General features: G+C 40.2%; 1 protein-coding gene across 1 annotated transcript; it reads left to right on the forward strand.

The window, feature by feature from the left end:
- The first annotated feature begins 1199 nt into the window (after nt 1–1199).
- dnajc21 (DnaJ heat shock protein family (Hsp40) member C21) lies at nt 1200–14568 on the forward strand. The gene is made up of 12 exons (XM_061926819.1): nt 1200–1578; nt 1644–1737; nt 1831–1954; nt 2041–2172; nt 8823–9127; nt 9210–9358; nt 9444–9534; nt 12152–12310; nt 12389–12437; nt 12502–12644; nt 12724–12811; nt 14199–14568. The coding sequence occupies exons 1-12, from the start codon at nt 1482–1484 to the stop codon at nt 14358–14360; spliced, it is 1593 nt and encodes a 530-aa protein (XP_061782803.1). The 5' UTR covers nt 1200–1481; the 3' UTR covers nt 14361–14568.
- The last annotated feature ends 2405 nt before the right edge of the window (nt 14569–16973 follow it).

A 16973-nucleotide genomic window follows, 5' to 3' on the forward strand; every position in this document is an offset into this window, starting at 1 on the left:
GGCTGCTCGCCGGCTCCTCATCACCACTTCAAGATGGCGGTCAAATTGCTCACGTCACAGCAACCTGCGTCTACTTATAAGATGTCTATGGTTACAACGTCATTGCAAACACGGCAATCTGTTGCGTCCACTGCAGTTTGCTACCTTATTCATACTTTTTGTCAAGTGATTTTTTTTAAGCAGGGTTGCATGAGGTACCTACACATAACGTTACGTTAGACAATGTATCACACACAGTAACGTAACGTTAGTCAATGTATCACACACAGTAACATTACGTTAGTCAATGTATCACACACAGTAACATTACGTTAGTCAATGTATCACACACAGTAACATTACGTTAGTCAATGTATCACACACAGTAACGTAAAGTTAGACGGTGGTCAGCAGCACCGCGTATTTTAGCCACATACAAAAAGACAAACATAGTCAAATAAAGGTCAGTTAAAATGTATACTATATTAAGAATATGTGTACATATTGCATAGGGTCCTGACATCTAAAAAGTACAACTCTGTTCATTGTTATGTTCATATATTTGTTATGTTTTTCATGTGTACGCACACATAAACACACATACAGTATGAGATGAGATCAATGAGATAAGGTAAGAACAGGATAGAAACTGCTGTGGAACTAGTTACAATGCAATATGCCATTGAAATACAATGTTAACACTTTTGTGCAAATAAGTACAGTTGCACTTGTTTTTTTCAAATGTGTTTATTCTGTAAAGGAATGAGTTACATGTTTAAAATGACTAGTTAATAGTGCTATTTTGAAGTGCAATGTCAGCACTATCTTTTTCCCTGCAATTTCAAATGCACTTGTTTTAATAAATAAATACAGCATTTTAAAAGCATACACAATCTGTGTAAATATATTAGTCTGTGGTTAAACGACTTGAAAGGACTCGAAACTCAAAATGCAGGACTTGGGACTTGACTTGAGACTTTCCAGTCTTGACTTTGGACTTGACTCGGACTTGCTCTGTCTTGACTCGGGACTTGACTCGGACTTGAGGGCAAAGACTTGAGACTTACTTGTGACTTGCAAAGCAATGACTTGGTCCCACCTCTGGTTTATACCAACAGTCTATAAAGCTATGTACTCACCCTGAGGATACACACTCCAATACGGTAGGTGGCGGTATGCACCTATAACGTTGGTTGCGACTCGCCATAAAATGAAAAAGAAGAAGAAGAAGGAATCATCGCGAGAGTTGACATATATCATTCAGCGGTCTCGAAAAAGCCTACTTACATTTTATTATAAATTGATTAAATGAAGCATTCCAAAACTTTTAATGGAATACAAACACTAAATGTAAATATGCTCAAAACTAAAACCAGCTAATGGTTGTTGTTTTTAGGTTCATATACCGGTAGGTAGCATGTTACTTTTAGCTAAATGCTAACGACAGTTTCGCCGGTGGACACATTTACTCTACTTGTAGTTTATTTAATATATTATTAATCATGAAGTGTCATTACGACGTTTTGGGAGTCAAACGGGAAGCAGATGACGACGATTTGAAGAAAGCCTACCGTAAATTAGCCCTGAAATGGCATCCAGGTAAGGAAGCATGTCTATAAGGGAGACCATTTCTGATGGTTAAAACAAACGTATGATGTTTCCAGATAAGAATTTGGATAATGCTGAGGAAGCATCCGAGCAGTTCAAGCTGATTCAGGCAGCCTATGACGTCCTAGGTGACCCCCAGGAGAGAGCATGGTGACTATATTTGTTATCTCAACTATAGCATGTGTTCAGGAATTGTGTATTATTGTGGGTGATATGTAAATTCCCCCATTTTGTGTTTATCAGGTATGACAATCACAGGGATGCTCTGTTGAAAGGTGGAGTAAGCGGAGACTACGAGGACGACAGCATTAACTTGGTCCAGTTCTTCAATGTCACATGTTACTCCGGTTTCGGGGATGACGACAAGGTTGGTGATCCTCAACCGATTTACCTTAAGATGTGCCAAGGCCTCTAAACTGCCATACACCTGCTTTGCATCTCGTTGGACCTTAGGGCTTCTTCACAGTCTACAGGAATCTCTTTGAGGACATTGTGAAAGAGGAGATGGAGTGTGGAAGAGCGGATAGTGATGATGATGAGGAGGAGTTTCCGCCCTTTGGGGATTCTCAAAGTGACTATGATACAGTAAGTGAGCTCCACGCTTGATTGATTGATTGAGACTTTTATTAATATATTGTACAGTTCAGTACATATTCCGTACAATTGACCACTAAATGGTAACACCCGAATAAATTGTTCAACTTGTTTAAGTCGGGGTCCACGTTAATCAATTCATGGTACAAATATATACTATCAGCATAATACAGTCATCACACAAGTTAATCATCAGAGTATATACATTGAATTATTTACATTATTTACAATCCGGGGAGTGGGATGTGAAAGGGGTTGGGGCTGGGGGGTTCCGGGGGGATTTAGGTTTGGTTGATATCAGCACTTCAGTCATCAACTATAATATCATTTGAGAAATGGACATTGAAACAGTGTAGGTCTGACTTCGTAGGATATGTACATCGAGCAGTGAACATAGTGAGCTCAGAAAGCATAAGAACAAGTACCGTATTTTTCGGACTATAAGTCGCAGGTTTTTTTCATAGTTTGGCCGGGCTCCAGTGCGACTTATATATGTTTTTTTCCTTCTTTATTATGCATTTTCGGCAGGTGCGACTTATACTCCGAAAAATACGGTATATGCATCCATCCATCTCCTTCCGCTTATCCGAGGTCGGGTCGCGGGGGCAGCAGCCTAAGCAGGGAACCCCAGACTTTCCTCTCCCCAGCCACTTCGTCCAGCTCTTCCCGGGGGATCCCGAGGCGTTCCCAGGCCAGCCGGGAGATATAGTCTTCCCAACGTGTCCTGGGTCTTCCCCGTGGCCTCCTACCGGTTGGACGTGCCCGAAACACCTCCCTAGGGAGGCGTTCGCGTGGCATCCTGACCAGATGCCCGAACCACCTCATCTGGCTCCTCTCGATGTGGAGGAGCAGCGGCTTTACTTTGAGCTCCCCCCGGATGGCAGAGCTTCTCACCCTATCTCTAAGGGAGAGCCCCGCCACCCGGCGGAGGAAACTCATTTCGGCCGCTTGTACCCGTGATCTTGTCCTTTCGGTCATAACCCAAAGCTCATGACCATAGATGAGGATGGGAACGTAGATCGACCGGTAAATTGAGAGCTTTGCCTTCCGGCTCAGCTCTTTCTTCACCCCAACGGATCGATACAGCGTCCGCATTACTGAAGATGCCGCACCGATCCACCTGTCGATCTCACGATCCACTGTTCCCCCACTCGTGAACAAAACTCCTAGGTACTTGAACTCCTCCACTTGGGGCAGGGTCTCCTCCGCAATCCGGAGATGGCACCCTATCCTTTTCCGGGCGAGAACCATGGACTCGGACTTGGAGGTGCTGATTCTCATCCCAGTCGCTCCACACTCAGCTGCGAACCGATCCAGTGAGAGCTGAAGATCCTGGCCAGATGAAGCCATCAGGACCACATCATCTGCAAAAAGCAGAGACCTAATCCTGCAGCCACCAAACCGGATCCTCTCAACGCCTTGACTGCGCCTAGAAATTCTGAACAGAATCGGTGACAAAGGGCAGCCTTGGCGGAGTCCAACCCTCACCGGAAACGTGTCCGACTTACTGCCGGCAATGCGGACCAAGCTCTGAAACTGATCGTACAGGGAGCGGACAGCCACAATCAGAACCCCGTACTCTCTGAGCACTCCCCACAGGACCTCCCGAGAACAAGTATATACATTTGATTATTTACATTTGAGTATTTACAATCCGGGGAGGTGGGATGTGGTGGGGCGAGGGTGTTAGTCTAGGGTTGTAGTTGCCTGTAGGTGTTCTTTTAGTGCGGTTTTGAAGGAGGATAGAGATGCACTTTCTTTTACACCTGTTGGGAGTACATTCCATATTGATGTGACATAGAAGGAGAATGAGTTAAGACCTTTGTTAGATCAGAATCTGGGTTTAACATGGTTTGTGGAGCTCCCCCTGGTGTTGTGGTTATTTAGGTTATGGAAGTAGTTTGACATGTACTTTGGTACTAGGGAGGTGTAGCAAATTTTATAGACTAGGCTCAATGCAAGTTGTTTTACTCTGTCCACCCTGAGCCAGCCCACTTTGAAGAAGTGGGTAGGAGTGAGGTGTAATCTGGGGTGGAGGTCTAGAAGTAACCTGACTAGCTTGTTCTGGGATGTTTGGAGTCAAGATTTGACGCTAAATGGTTCCCACTGGGAGTTCACATTTAAGTAGTCGCACAGTACCAGAGACTTCAACAAGGCCATCTTTTTCGCTGTCGCTGTACACCTTAAAGTGTCAGTAGAGTGGAAAACAAGTATAACGAAGCTATTATCATATATATCTATTGTATGGCACTGAAAGACTTACAAAATAGTATCAATCTCACAGAGATTCCCAAGCCATTTTGAGAGATAATTAGCTAGCCAGTCTCGTGATGGCGTGACGTAGAGGTAGGAACCGCAGATCCCTTCTCCACCAACAACAATGCAAATCATGCAGACTTTGTGAGAGCCAACGATTACTTTGGGGAAAAAGTGTGATCCAGAAACTAATTTTGTTGATCCTGAATATAAGGACGATGAGCTACAAGTTTTAGAAGCTATGCTAAACGGCTTTAGTGAAACACTCAGCAGTATTGCTAAGTGCTAAACGAGAAATACAGATATGATAAAAAGAAAGCTTACTGGACAATGTCTGCTCACACTGTGATGGCGACCGATAGGATGTCTACATCTTCCCATTTAGATGAACAATTAATCATGATGCGTATTTCCAGTATGACTATTCAGATACTATGGTCAGAGTGCAGAAGTGTTACTCCAGTGACGTCAATCTATGGAAATGAACAAAGACGTTCGGAGCGGGATATTCAAAATGACTGACTGAATTTGTGGCATTTTGTGATGTTTAAACAATGTTTTTACATACTTTGCGGATTGTAAATACGATTGGATATGGTTTAATGGATACAATGAAACACAGTTAAGCATAGAAAGTCAACTTGTTTTCCACTCTACTGGTACTTTAAATAAAAGTGGTTCATTTTAAAGTTGAACCAAGCTTTTCTGAAATAGATTTTCTCTAACTTGTGTTAAGACCTTCATCATGAATAATGATTTTTTGACACTTTAACCCAATGAGCTTTAAAAATATTAATTCCACACATCTGTTTTGCTTTTTTAAGAAAGGTGTAATGATTACAAATGGGTACCGATTACTGTACTTTTTATAGGAATTCCGTTGGTACTACTGAGTAGGGCTGCACAATTTTAAGAAAAAACGTAATTGCGATTTTTCTCGATTCGATCTGCGATATTAATATTCTTTAAAAAAAAAAAATGCATAAAACTGTGAAGTTACTTTTAGAATGTCAATCAACATATTCTTGTCCCAAGGTGCCATACAGTAGAACAATATGCAATAATTAACTGTGAGAAATATTTGACTTTGACTATTTGAATCAGCGCTTTTGTCTCCATCATGCTCTTAAAGGGGAACTGCTGTACAATGTCTGCTGTCTTTGGGATGCCCACTGATAGACTCTTGTTATATTCTCGTTCATATGAAGAATGACTCATAATCCTCACGAGGAAAAGGGAGCGGGGGTATAACTAAGCGTCTTTTTGTGTTTTTCTTGCCATTTCCGGGTCTAAATTGGCTGTCAAAGTGTACCAACTTGTCGGAATACTTCTTCATCCTTCTACTACTTTTAAGGCATGATTTATGATCTTTAATAAACTTTCACCGAGGCGAGGAAGCGGCTCACCAGCCGGTGATGTCAGCATCGGCACACAAGCTAGTGATCACGGCGCTGCTTTAAATAGTTTGTCTGCGTTAGCTCTTATAATAACAATATCAATAAACTTTGGTCAATATTCGAGTCATGAAATGTAAATGGAGTATTGTTGGCGGTTGGGTTTATGGTCGAAATAGAGGACCTCCCATTGGCTCCATTGTAAGCAGACCTTTATTTACATTTATTTACAAGTTAGAATGCGTAAAAAAAATACATCCGTCGGCATGTCTTTCATAATGATTGTTAACGATAGGCAAAATTCCAAACGAAAGTGCAGTCGCCCCTTAAACTGAAGTAATAACCGATAAAACTATACAATGATTATAATGTGATGCAATCATAATACTATATGATAATAATGCAAGTAACCATTTAAAAGGATATACAATTTTATTTCTCACTACTGTAGAATTGTTTACCATTGTACTGTTATTGGAAATTAAATAACTTTGTTATCCTAAATAAATAAACACAAAATAAAATTGTCTCATTTCTGTAAGCAAACATTTACTTAAATAAATATAGAACATCTTAAAGTGCGTTTTTACCCAGTTGGTAAAATGAGGCTGGACGTTGTCTTTTTGTTTATTGCCATAACGCGATTACGGCATTTGTGCTCGTTCGTCCTTGTTGATGGGCACTTAGAGCGATGCACAGAGTGAGACGTCTTTCGCCATGTTTGTAGCAAGGACGAACAGAAGCGAGGCTCAACAATTCTGATTGCCGAACATGTCTATCAAATACCGGTGATGGCGGGGGGAAAAAAAGAATAAGACCTCAGACTATTGCTATTATAAAATGCTCTAATTAAAATCTTGATGTCGATTAATCGTGCAGCCCTACTACTGAGTACCAATTCACGTAAAGTACAATATTGTAATGCCTTTGTTGCAGAAAACAAGCAGTTAGTGGGCTCGGTTGGACTGTCTCTAGGTAATGTTACAATTTCCATTACAACAAAGCAAGCATGCCTTACAGAAAAAACTCAGAACTACAAAATTGTTCCACTTTTCAAAATGCGCTAGCTTGATGCTAATTTACATTGGTTTTGCCATGTACATGTTAGTGAATAGCATTAGCTATTTTAAATGCTGATTTCAACATCTCCGAATTTGGTAATCAAACCCAAGATACACTAAGATGCATGTTACAATCAAATAGCCTGTGTGTAACAAGGTCAATACTTACAGTATAAACACTTTTAGAGATAAACAAAAGAAAAGACTGGCACATTCAGCTTTATAGCAAAGGCTACTTCCTGTCTACAGCAACAAACCTTAGCCTATACACGTCTGCCATCTAACATATCGGAATGGCCATGACATGCAAAATCTATTATATATTGCAAATGAGACTCGCCAGTGTAAGAAATTGATTGATACCAGGGGACCGAAAATTGGTATAGTATTGGTTCAAATGTAAAAGATACCCATCCCTAGTGATGAGAACTGTAATTTATTTTTTGTATGTGATTTACCCACAGACGTTTACCAATAATGACAAAACAGAAAACTGGTGAACCAGAACCCGAAATGTAAATTTTTTTGTGTCATTTTTTTGCCGCCACAGAAATCTTCCGACAATGACAATGATGACAGCCAAAAAAAGGGAAATGTAAATGTGTTATTAGTTTGGGTTTTTAATGACCATAGAACTGTAAATGTATCCTACTGACTAGGGGTGTAACAGTACAAAAAAATTTCGGTTCGGTACGTACCTCGGTTTAGAGGTCACGGTTCGGTTCGTTTTCGGTACAGTAAGAAAACAACAAAATATAAATTTTTTGGTTATTTATTTACCAAATTTGTAAACAATGGCTTTATCCTTTTAACATTGGGGACACTATAATAATTCTGCCCACGTTAATCAACTTTAAACTGCCTCAAGTTGTTGCTCAGATTAAATAAAATGACAAAACTTTTGTTCTACATATAAAAAGTGCAACATTAAACAGTTTCAAGTCAACTCATCATGCTTAATTTATTACAGCATTTGGGAAGCCTGTAGTTGATTTTTATTATGTAAATGTTATATTTTTATCAACATGTGATAGCAGGAACCCTGCCATTCAAAGCTAGGCTGCTCCATTACTAATGATTAATGTAACTATAGCTGAAAAAATAGTACAATAGCAATAGGAGAGACTATTCATCCCTGAACACCATGGAGTTCATGTAGGCTTAATGATCATTGCACACACACACACACACACACACACTGCAAAATGAGCTAACGTTATGCTAAAAGTTAACTAGCCTTCACCTCAAGCCAGGAATGCGTGCGAGCTGAGCTGCAGTTTGTTTCTAGAACGACAACGGGCTCATAGTGATGTTACTAGTAGTTGACTGGGAGGTGTTTATTTTAATTTGGGAAGAGTCCGCTGCCTGATGCTTACCTGCTAAATACCTATCTGCTAACCCCACCGCAGAAGCACTGACTCCATGCGCTCTGAATACGCACTGCTGATTGGCTGTTACCGCTATAGTTGTAACCAATCAGATGGTTGTGTGGGTGGGACAATGCTGGGTGCTGTGTAGGAGACAGAGGCAGAAAGCAGAGCAGCTTGTTAAGACTTTAGCTTCATATGCTCGTGTGGAAACTCGTTCGGTACACCTCCGAACCGAACCGGAACCGGAACCCCCGTACCGAAACGGTTCGATACAAATACACGTACCGTTACACCCCTACTACTGACACATAGGTCTTATAAAGGTCTGGCTGCTCTGCGCAGTATAAGTACTAACATGACATACACTTTTATCATATACTATTCAAATCCAGCAACACCAATACAAAACACCACTTGGTCACATATCGTTATACATTTCATGGATTTGTGATAGTTAGGCCTTGATGAAGGTCTCCTGTGAAAAGTCTTCCTCCATATTGTTTAAGTAAAAGTTGTGGCTTATGTTATTTAGCGTCAACTCCGATATTCCCATGTCCCAGGTGGTACACGTCTTTTACGGCTACTGGCAGAGCTTTTGCACGCGCAAAAACTTTGCCTGGAAGGAGGAGTACGACACCAGGCAGGGGTCCAACCGCTGGCAGAAGAGAGCCATGGAGAAAGAGAACAAGAAAACCAGAGACAAGGCTCGGAAGGAGCGCAATGAGCTTGTGCGCCAGCTGGTGGCCTTTGTCCGCAAGCGCGACCGTCGGGTACATGTGCACCGCAAGCAGGTGGAGGAGCGCAACGCCGAGAAGAGCAAAAAGGTGGAGGAACTGAGGCGCAAGCAGAAGCTCAGTCAGGCTAAGTGAGCAGTGCTAACTATGTGGATTTTTTTATATTCAGGCGTGGCGTTGAACATTACTAAATATTGCTGTCTGTCTCCCAAGGTTGGCGGAGGAGTACAAGGAGCAGAGCTGGGCCGCCATGTCGGAGCTGGAGAATGAGCTGCAGAAGATGGAGGCTCAGTACGGGGAAGTGTTTGGAGACGTGTCGGAGAGTGAAAGCGAAGAGCTGGAGACTTTGGAGAAAGGACTTGGTCAGTCTGAGTTTTTCCTTATTCTGACATGTTTTATTCAGTTTTTTTGTCTTAAAACAAATGCCTGATACAACCTCTATAAAAGGAGACCAACCAGATGCAGACAACATCAACCTCGACTACTACGATGATCTTTACTGTCCAGCCTGCGACAAATCCTTCAAATCGGACAAAGCGTGAGTGACATATTTGATGTTTACTTCTTGGGCTTGACCTACTCTATGGGTAAAACAATCTTGAAAAGCCTTTAATAGTCTGACTGTCACATGAACATCATTTCTGACCTGCCACATTCACTTGTATCCTGTAAGTATATAGATATTTGGCAGATATGGCACTACCTGTTTGCCCTCACTCTTTAAAACTTTATAAAAGGACTGTCTAAATATGGCTTGTTGTTTAGCTTGTTACAGTAGGAGGCAGAATGCATCGTAATTCCGCTTCTTAACACGCTTCATGCACACCTATCTGCCATTGAATTAAAATATGGCACAAGATGATTGGGATTGGTATTGCCAATTTAGCAACTGTTAATATTTGGTAACATGTCCCTTGGCAAGTTTCACTGCAATAAGGACCTTTTGGTAGCCATCCACAAGCTTCTAGCAAGCTTCTGGTTGAATGACCCCTCCTCTTGACAAAATTGGTGCAGTTCAGCTAAATGTGTTGGTTTTCTGACATGGACTTGTTTCTTCAGCATTGTCCACACATTTTGGGAAGGCCATTCTAAAACCTTAATTCTAGCTTGATTTAGCCATTCCTTTACCACTTTTGACGTAAGTTTGGGGTCATTGTCCTGTTGGAAAACCTAACTCCGGCCAAGACCCAACCTCTGGGCTGATGATTTTAGGCTGTCCTGAAGAATATGGAGGTAATACTCCTTTTTCATTGTCTCATTTAAAGCAACAGTTCCATTGGCAGCAAAACAGGCCCAGAGTATAATACTACCACCACCATGCTCGACGGTAGGCTTGGTGTTCCCGGGATTAAAGGCATCACCTTTTCTCCCCAACCATATTGCTGGGTATTGTGGCCAAAAAGCTAAAAGCTTAGCTTTGTCCATGTGATGTCAGACGAAACAAAAATTATGATTTTGGTTTATAGAGTAAACAACTAAAAGCTAAGGTTTTGACGAGGACATGCAATATTGTGGGTTACCTGGACGTCGTCGTTATCACTAAAGGAAAAATCTAATCTGCGGGATGGAATTCCTCTGCCATTTTCAAGTATTTTTCTTTTATATATTTTTTTTGAGTAGTCAGCTTGAAGCGTCCCACTGTCTGACTCCCTCGTCGTCACGTGACATGAGTGCTTGTTTGTAATGATTTTGCTTCCTAGTTTCGCCTTATTTTTCCCCTTATTTTTCCCCTGACTGGCCAGTCCATAATGATTTACCCTAACCTGAGCCAATTGTGACTCATCACACATTGTCATTCATCTGATTTATCCAGGTCATTGTATTTTCTCCATATTTTTTGGGGCCTGGATTCGCAGTTCATTTTCTCTCTTTGTCACTTGTATCTTTGATGTAAGCTACCTAGCTACATGGGTCTAAAAATAGCTAAGCTACAAGAATAGTTACTCGCTCAAAAAGTAGCCAAGCTACTGGAAAATGTAGTTGTTACTCCCCATCACTGCCTACCTGGCTACCAGACACCCTCGCCACTGATAAATAGCACCATTGGTAAGTTGGAAATTGTATCGATATCGATCAATATAAAAAACGTATATAGTGATATAGTTTTCAGCCATATCGCCCAGCCCTATTTGTAACATTAAAAAAAATATATATAGAAATGAAAGTTCAATTGTATTTCTAAACTAGATTTTTTTTCAGGGTTTATTTTTTTTACTCCATTTTTGTCTCCTATACGCCAACAATGTTATTCTTCGTTCTTAATATGTCTATTACAGTTACATGCACATGTCATGACCAATTATGTAAATTAATGATGATGCCCTCTCTTTGTGTATTTATAGCAAAATTAAAAAAAATACATATATATATAGACTGACCACTCTAACAGTGTGTTACTTTTATAGTATATATTTTAGAAAATCTAACCAAATGGGTAAAAAAGTGCAAACCGGTGTAAGGTAATGAGAAAAAGTTGACATGTTGACGCCCCTAACACAAAGCTGACATGCAGGCAGTTTTTATTTCTTACAATTTTTTTAGGCAGCACGGTGGTACAGGGGTTACTGCATGTACCTCACAATGCGAAGGTCCTGGGTTCGATCCTGAGCTCGGGATCTTTCTGTGTGGAGTTTGCATGTTCTCCCCGTGACTACGTGGGTTCCCTCCGGGTACTCCGGCTTCCTCCCACCTCCAAACACATGCACCTAGGGATAGGTTGATTGGCAACACTAAATTGGTCCTAGTGTGTGAATGTGAGTGTGAATGTTGTCTGTCTATCTGTGTTGGCCCTGTGATAAGGTGGCGACTTGTCCAGGGTATACCCCGCCTTCCGCCCAAATGCAGCTGAGATAGGCTCCAGCACCCCCGCGACCCCGAACGGAACAAGCGGTAGAAAATGGATGGATGGATGGAAAAATGTTTAAAATTTATTTATCAATAGTAAATTAATTTTGTATTGTTTTATATATATATATATATATATATATATATATATATATATATATATATATATATATATATATTAAGGGGCCATTATTTAAAGCATGCAGTTCTCACATTTGCCAGCAGACGTCTCTGCTGCCCAGCAAAAAAAACTGATTTATGTCAACTAAAAAAATAAATGTATAAACCTGTTTTTTTCTTCTCCTCCAAAGTATGAAAAACCATGAGAAATCCAAAAAACACAAGGAAATGGTTGCGTTGTTGCGGCAACAGCTGGAAAATGATGACTCACGCGCTGTGGCCCTGGATGAGCAAGAGAGTGACGACAGACAGGAAGAAGATGAGGATGAGGAAGACACACAAAGACAAAGGTGAGCCAATATGAGAACTGTTTATGAGAAACCTGGTTGTGCTTTTCATGCCAACAATGGTCTTGTTCAACTACACAGGTTGTCCAAGAAGCAAAAGAAGAAGAAGAGGCAACAGAAAGTAGCAAATGTGAGTGATGCTCGGCTCAAGTCATCTCAGCTTGGTTACTACATGAACCTCTCCTCTTAAGCAGAGTTTTCCAGTGGAGGAGGATGTGGAAAAGGAGGCACCGACAACAGATGTTAAAGACCCCGCTGAAGATACTACTGAGACGTGTCCGAGCCCCGCAGAGACTGAGAAGGAGAAACATCTTCCTCCTCCCACTGAAGTCACGACGTCAGTGGTTCATCTTTCCTGCTGGTTTTTGTTGTTTCTGTTTTTTTTACTTAACATGCTCTTCTGTCTACGTATCTAGCTCTGTTAATACCAAGCCAAAAAAGGCAGGAAAAGACAAATCAAAGAACGTCAACTCATCACATCTAGGAGGAGATCAGTTTACTGAGGTTGGTATAAGAGTGCAGATGTACCTCCGCAAAATCTGCTACATTTATCACCTTTAAAAATCATGAGCTGGCACCTAAAATTAAATCTCAACTATATTACTTTGGATCGAGAAAAACATTTTTTTAGACTTGTGTACTAACACCTGTTTAGATTTCTTAAAAACAACTAATTACCACCAATTACATATAAATGAAATTGCCCCCTTATTTGATAATGTTTATATTATTTGTGCTGTTGACCTGCTGGTGTACTATGCATGTAATACATGCTGTAAGCTCCAACACCCAGCCATTACAGATGTCCATTACGGGTGGGGGATACTGCAAATAAAATAAATTTAAGAAAAAGTAAATACAGGACTAGTATTGCTGATACTTTGTACTGTACTTAAGTTTTTAAGATCATTGAAAGATTTTGTGATTTTGCCTTAATTCGTGATTTTAATCAAAATAAAACACAGGAAAACAGTTTTAAGTAAAGCAATATTTATATCTACAATTGTGTTTGTGAACACTAACAATATTTAATATAAATATCAATAAATAAATCAAAATCCATTAAAACATATCTCCTGTTATTACATACAATTATAGGGCTGCAACTGAGCTGTTTGTTCTATGTAATATTAATCATGAATATACACAGATTAATCACTGAATTTATTTTGACAGTACATGTTCCTTTACCGTAATCACGGATGGTTCCCTGAAAAGCGGCGCGGGTTGTTTTATGGTCAGTGATCGGGTCAATGCATTTATCAGTACAAAGATGAATGGGTAGACTCTGACTGGCGTGCTTGCTGGCAAATTTCACTCAAAATACACCTTGACTGGACTTAATAATATAATATTGTTTGCAAGTTTTTAACAAATAAATTATATGCATTTAAGTAAAACAATTACAAAAATGTTCCTGTATGACATTCTAACAATATATTTGCATTTGTGTCCAAATATTGGGGTCTTTTATAAGCTTATTCAAATTATGCATGCAAGTAACCTAATAATGATTAATCCAAAGTCATTAGTGTGGTTAAACTGATTTAAAAAAATAATCATTTGACAGCACCAATATTTATATATTCTTACTATTAGTATTTTATTTGTAATATATATAATTATCCATTACACATTGTACTTTTTGTTTTAATCCAAATCTGGTGCCCCAATCTAAGTGGATTGTAATTGTGAAATATTAAAATTTAACGATTCTATCTGCACTTTAATCCAGAATGACGCTAAAATGTAAAATGCCTTCTTTACCCTCTACTAAGTTAAGTGTTATGTCAGATTTGCAAAACCCACCACAAACTCCATGGCAGCGACCATAACGATGATTTAAAAAAAAAAAAAAAAAGTAATGTCATATTGTTCTCCCTATGTCCAGACACCCATAAACCTCTGCTGTGTGACCTGTAATGGCGAGTTCCCTACAAGAAACAAGCTTTTTGACCATCTGAAGTCCAGTGGCCATGCCTCCGCTCTCTCATCGAATGGCGGTCCAGTCTCGGTCAGCAAGAGCAAAAAGGACAAACGGAAGAATAGATGACGCAATTTGATCCAGGGAAGAGTTGGACTCAAGACCGAATGAACTAATGACTGCAGTTTGATGCAAAGTAGCTTTCCCATGACTCTACAGCCCAGCATGAATGGGCTCGTAATTCCCATCCATTCCTCAAGCAATGGTGTCTAATGTGTATAGTAGCCTTTCACTTGGCTAGCACATAAAAGATTATTAAAACCTGGATTATTCTCAACACTTGTGGAGTTTTTGGAAAGCATGTGCGTTTTCTGTATGTGCCGAATTACTCTCACCAAGACTTTGCTCTTCACCAGAAATCAGAAATATGCTGGAAAGGTTTGAGGACACGTCGCTTCCGTGGCGAGGCACATGTGAGGATTCATGTAAAAAGGTATGGATTATGAAGTAGAGCACATACATCTGGACATGAAAGGCATATGCATCTGTAAGAGGAATGTGTTACCAAGGGCAACAAGGTACTTCAGAGACAAAAAGGGTGGTAACAAGATAGCAGAACAATGCTCCTGACCACATAATGCACCACGTTAAATCCCAGCTCAAGTGGCTAAATAATCTCCACAACACAAGGGTTATAAGAATTTCAAAACCTAAGCAATATAGTTGCATATAGGCTGAATAGGGGAAAAACATGTACGGTACCTGCTGGGCGCGCTGGCTTGTCCAAAAACGATCCTTTCAAGGTAGTTGCGTTCTAAATATTTATTTGCGGTTGAAAACAACAGTGAAACAACTTTGCTAATATTTTTTAACAACTTTGATGGATTATCAATATGAATGCATTCAGCAAAGTAGGACTCGCTCCCGCCTCCCCTCAGTCCAATCATCAAAATGCCAGGTGAACAGCTGATATCACTACTGCTGATGTACCATTCCCCATGTGACTTACAGCCCTGCCAATCACCAATGACAGGCCAATCTGTCATGCAAAGGAAATTAAGACTACCTGGCACCTACAACTATGTACGGAAAGTATTCAGACTTCTTTAAATATTTCACTCTGTTTCATTGCAACCATTTGCTGAAATCAAAAAAGTTCATTTTATTTCTCATTATTGTGCACTCAGCACCCCATCTTGACGGAAATAAACAGAAATGTACATATTTTTGCAATTTAAAAAAAAATTAATTATCACTTGGTCATAAGTATTGATTTTGCTCCTCATTATCGACTAGAAGCACACTTTTGATCTAGTACAGCCATGAGTCTTCTTGGAGATGATGCAACAAGTTGCACTCTGGAAGAGGTTTTCTTCCAGGATATTTCTGCATTTGACTGCATTAATTTTTCCTTTTAATTGCAATCAGTCGTCCTGTCCCTGCATCTGAAAAATACCCCCATAGCATGATGCTGCCTCCACCATGTTTTACTGTTTTGATTGTATTGGGCAGGTGATGAGGAGTGCCTGGTTTTCTCCACAGATACCACGTAGAATGTATTATTTCTCATAGTCTGGGAGTCCTTCATATGTTTTTTGGCAACTCTATGCAGGCTTTCATATGAGACACTTCTGTCGGGCCACTAAAGCCCCGACTGGTGGAGGGATGCAGTGATAGTTGACTTGGTGGAACATTCTCTGATTTCCTAACTGCATCCCTTTGAGCTCTGCCACAGTGATCTTTGGGCTCTTCTCCCACGATTGCTCAGTTTAGATGGACGGCGAGGTCTAGGAAGATTTGTGGCAGTCCCAAACTTCTTCCAAAACTTCTTCCATTTAATGGTAAATGGGTTATACTTGTATAGTGCTTTTCTACCTTCAAGGTACTCAAAGCGCTTTAACACTATTTCCACATTCATCCATTCACACACTGAGGGAGCTGCCATGCAAGGCCCTAACCAGGAGCAAGGGTGAAGTGTTTTGCTCAAGGACTCAACGGACCTGACTAGGATGGCGAAAGCCATGGATTGAACCAGTAACCCTCAGGTTGCTGGCACGTCATCCATTTAAGGATTATGGAGACCACTGTGCTCTTAGGAACCTTAAGTGCTGAGCTCTTTGGGCAGTTCCTTTGGCCTCATGATTCTCATTTGCTCTGACATGCACTGTCATCTGTAAAGTCTTATATAGATGTGGGCCTTTCTTTCCTAATCAAATCTAATCAGTTTAACTAAACAACACTGGACTCTTTTTTTTTAGTGTGTCCTGTCCAGCCACTCAGGCATATTATATTGTTGATGTAGATGCCCATATTTGCTGTACAGATTTACTTTACAAAAGAGAAGTGGGGGATACTTCTTTTGTTGCCTTATTTGTATTTGACTTTATTAAATGGATATATTTAATGTTTGGCACAGCCAGACAGGAGCTGGAGGAGATGAAAGGAAGACTGGGGGGAAATTGCGGGGATAAGACAGAGAGACAACAACAGAACAATGTCAGCAAATAGGATATGTACAAATGTGATACAAAAAGTGATAGCAAAGAAGCAGTTAGTGAAGTAAATGTTAATAACACAAAGAACCAAAGAGAATCAGAAGAAATGGACAGCATGCAAGTTGAATATGAGTGTCACAGCAAAGGGTCTGAATACTTATGACCATGTGAAAGTTCAGTTTTTCTTTTATATTACATTTGCAAAAATGTTTACACTTTTGTTGTAAAAAAAAAAATACATATATAT

Source organism: Nerophis lumbriciformis, linkage group LG32 (genome assembly GCF_033978685.3).
Source record: "Nerophis lumbriciformis linkage group LG32, RoL_Nlum_v2.1, whole genome shotgun sequence".
Lineage (NCBI taxonomy): Eukaryota > Metazoa > Chordata > Actinopteri > Syngnathiformes > Syngnathidae > Nerophis > Nerophis lumbriciformis.

Coding starts and splice junctions, on each gene's coding strand:
- dnajc21 (XM_061926819.1), top strand. CDS start 1,482: ATGAAGTGTCATTACGACGTTTTGGGAGTCAAACGGGAAGCAGATGAC. Junction 1,955..2,040: donor GTTTCGGGGATGACGACAAG/GTTGGTGATCCT, acceptor GTTGGACCTTAG/GGCTTCTTCACAGTCTACAG. Junction 12,812..14,198: donor GAGGAGATCAGTTTACTGAG/GTTGGTATAAGA, acceptor CCCTATGTCCAG/ACACCCATAAACCTCTGCTG.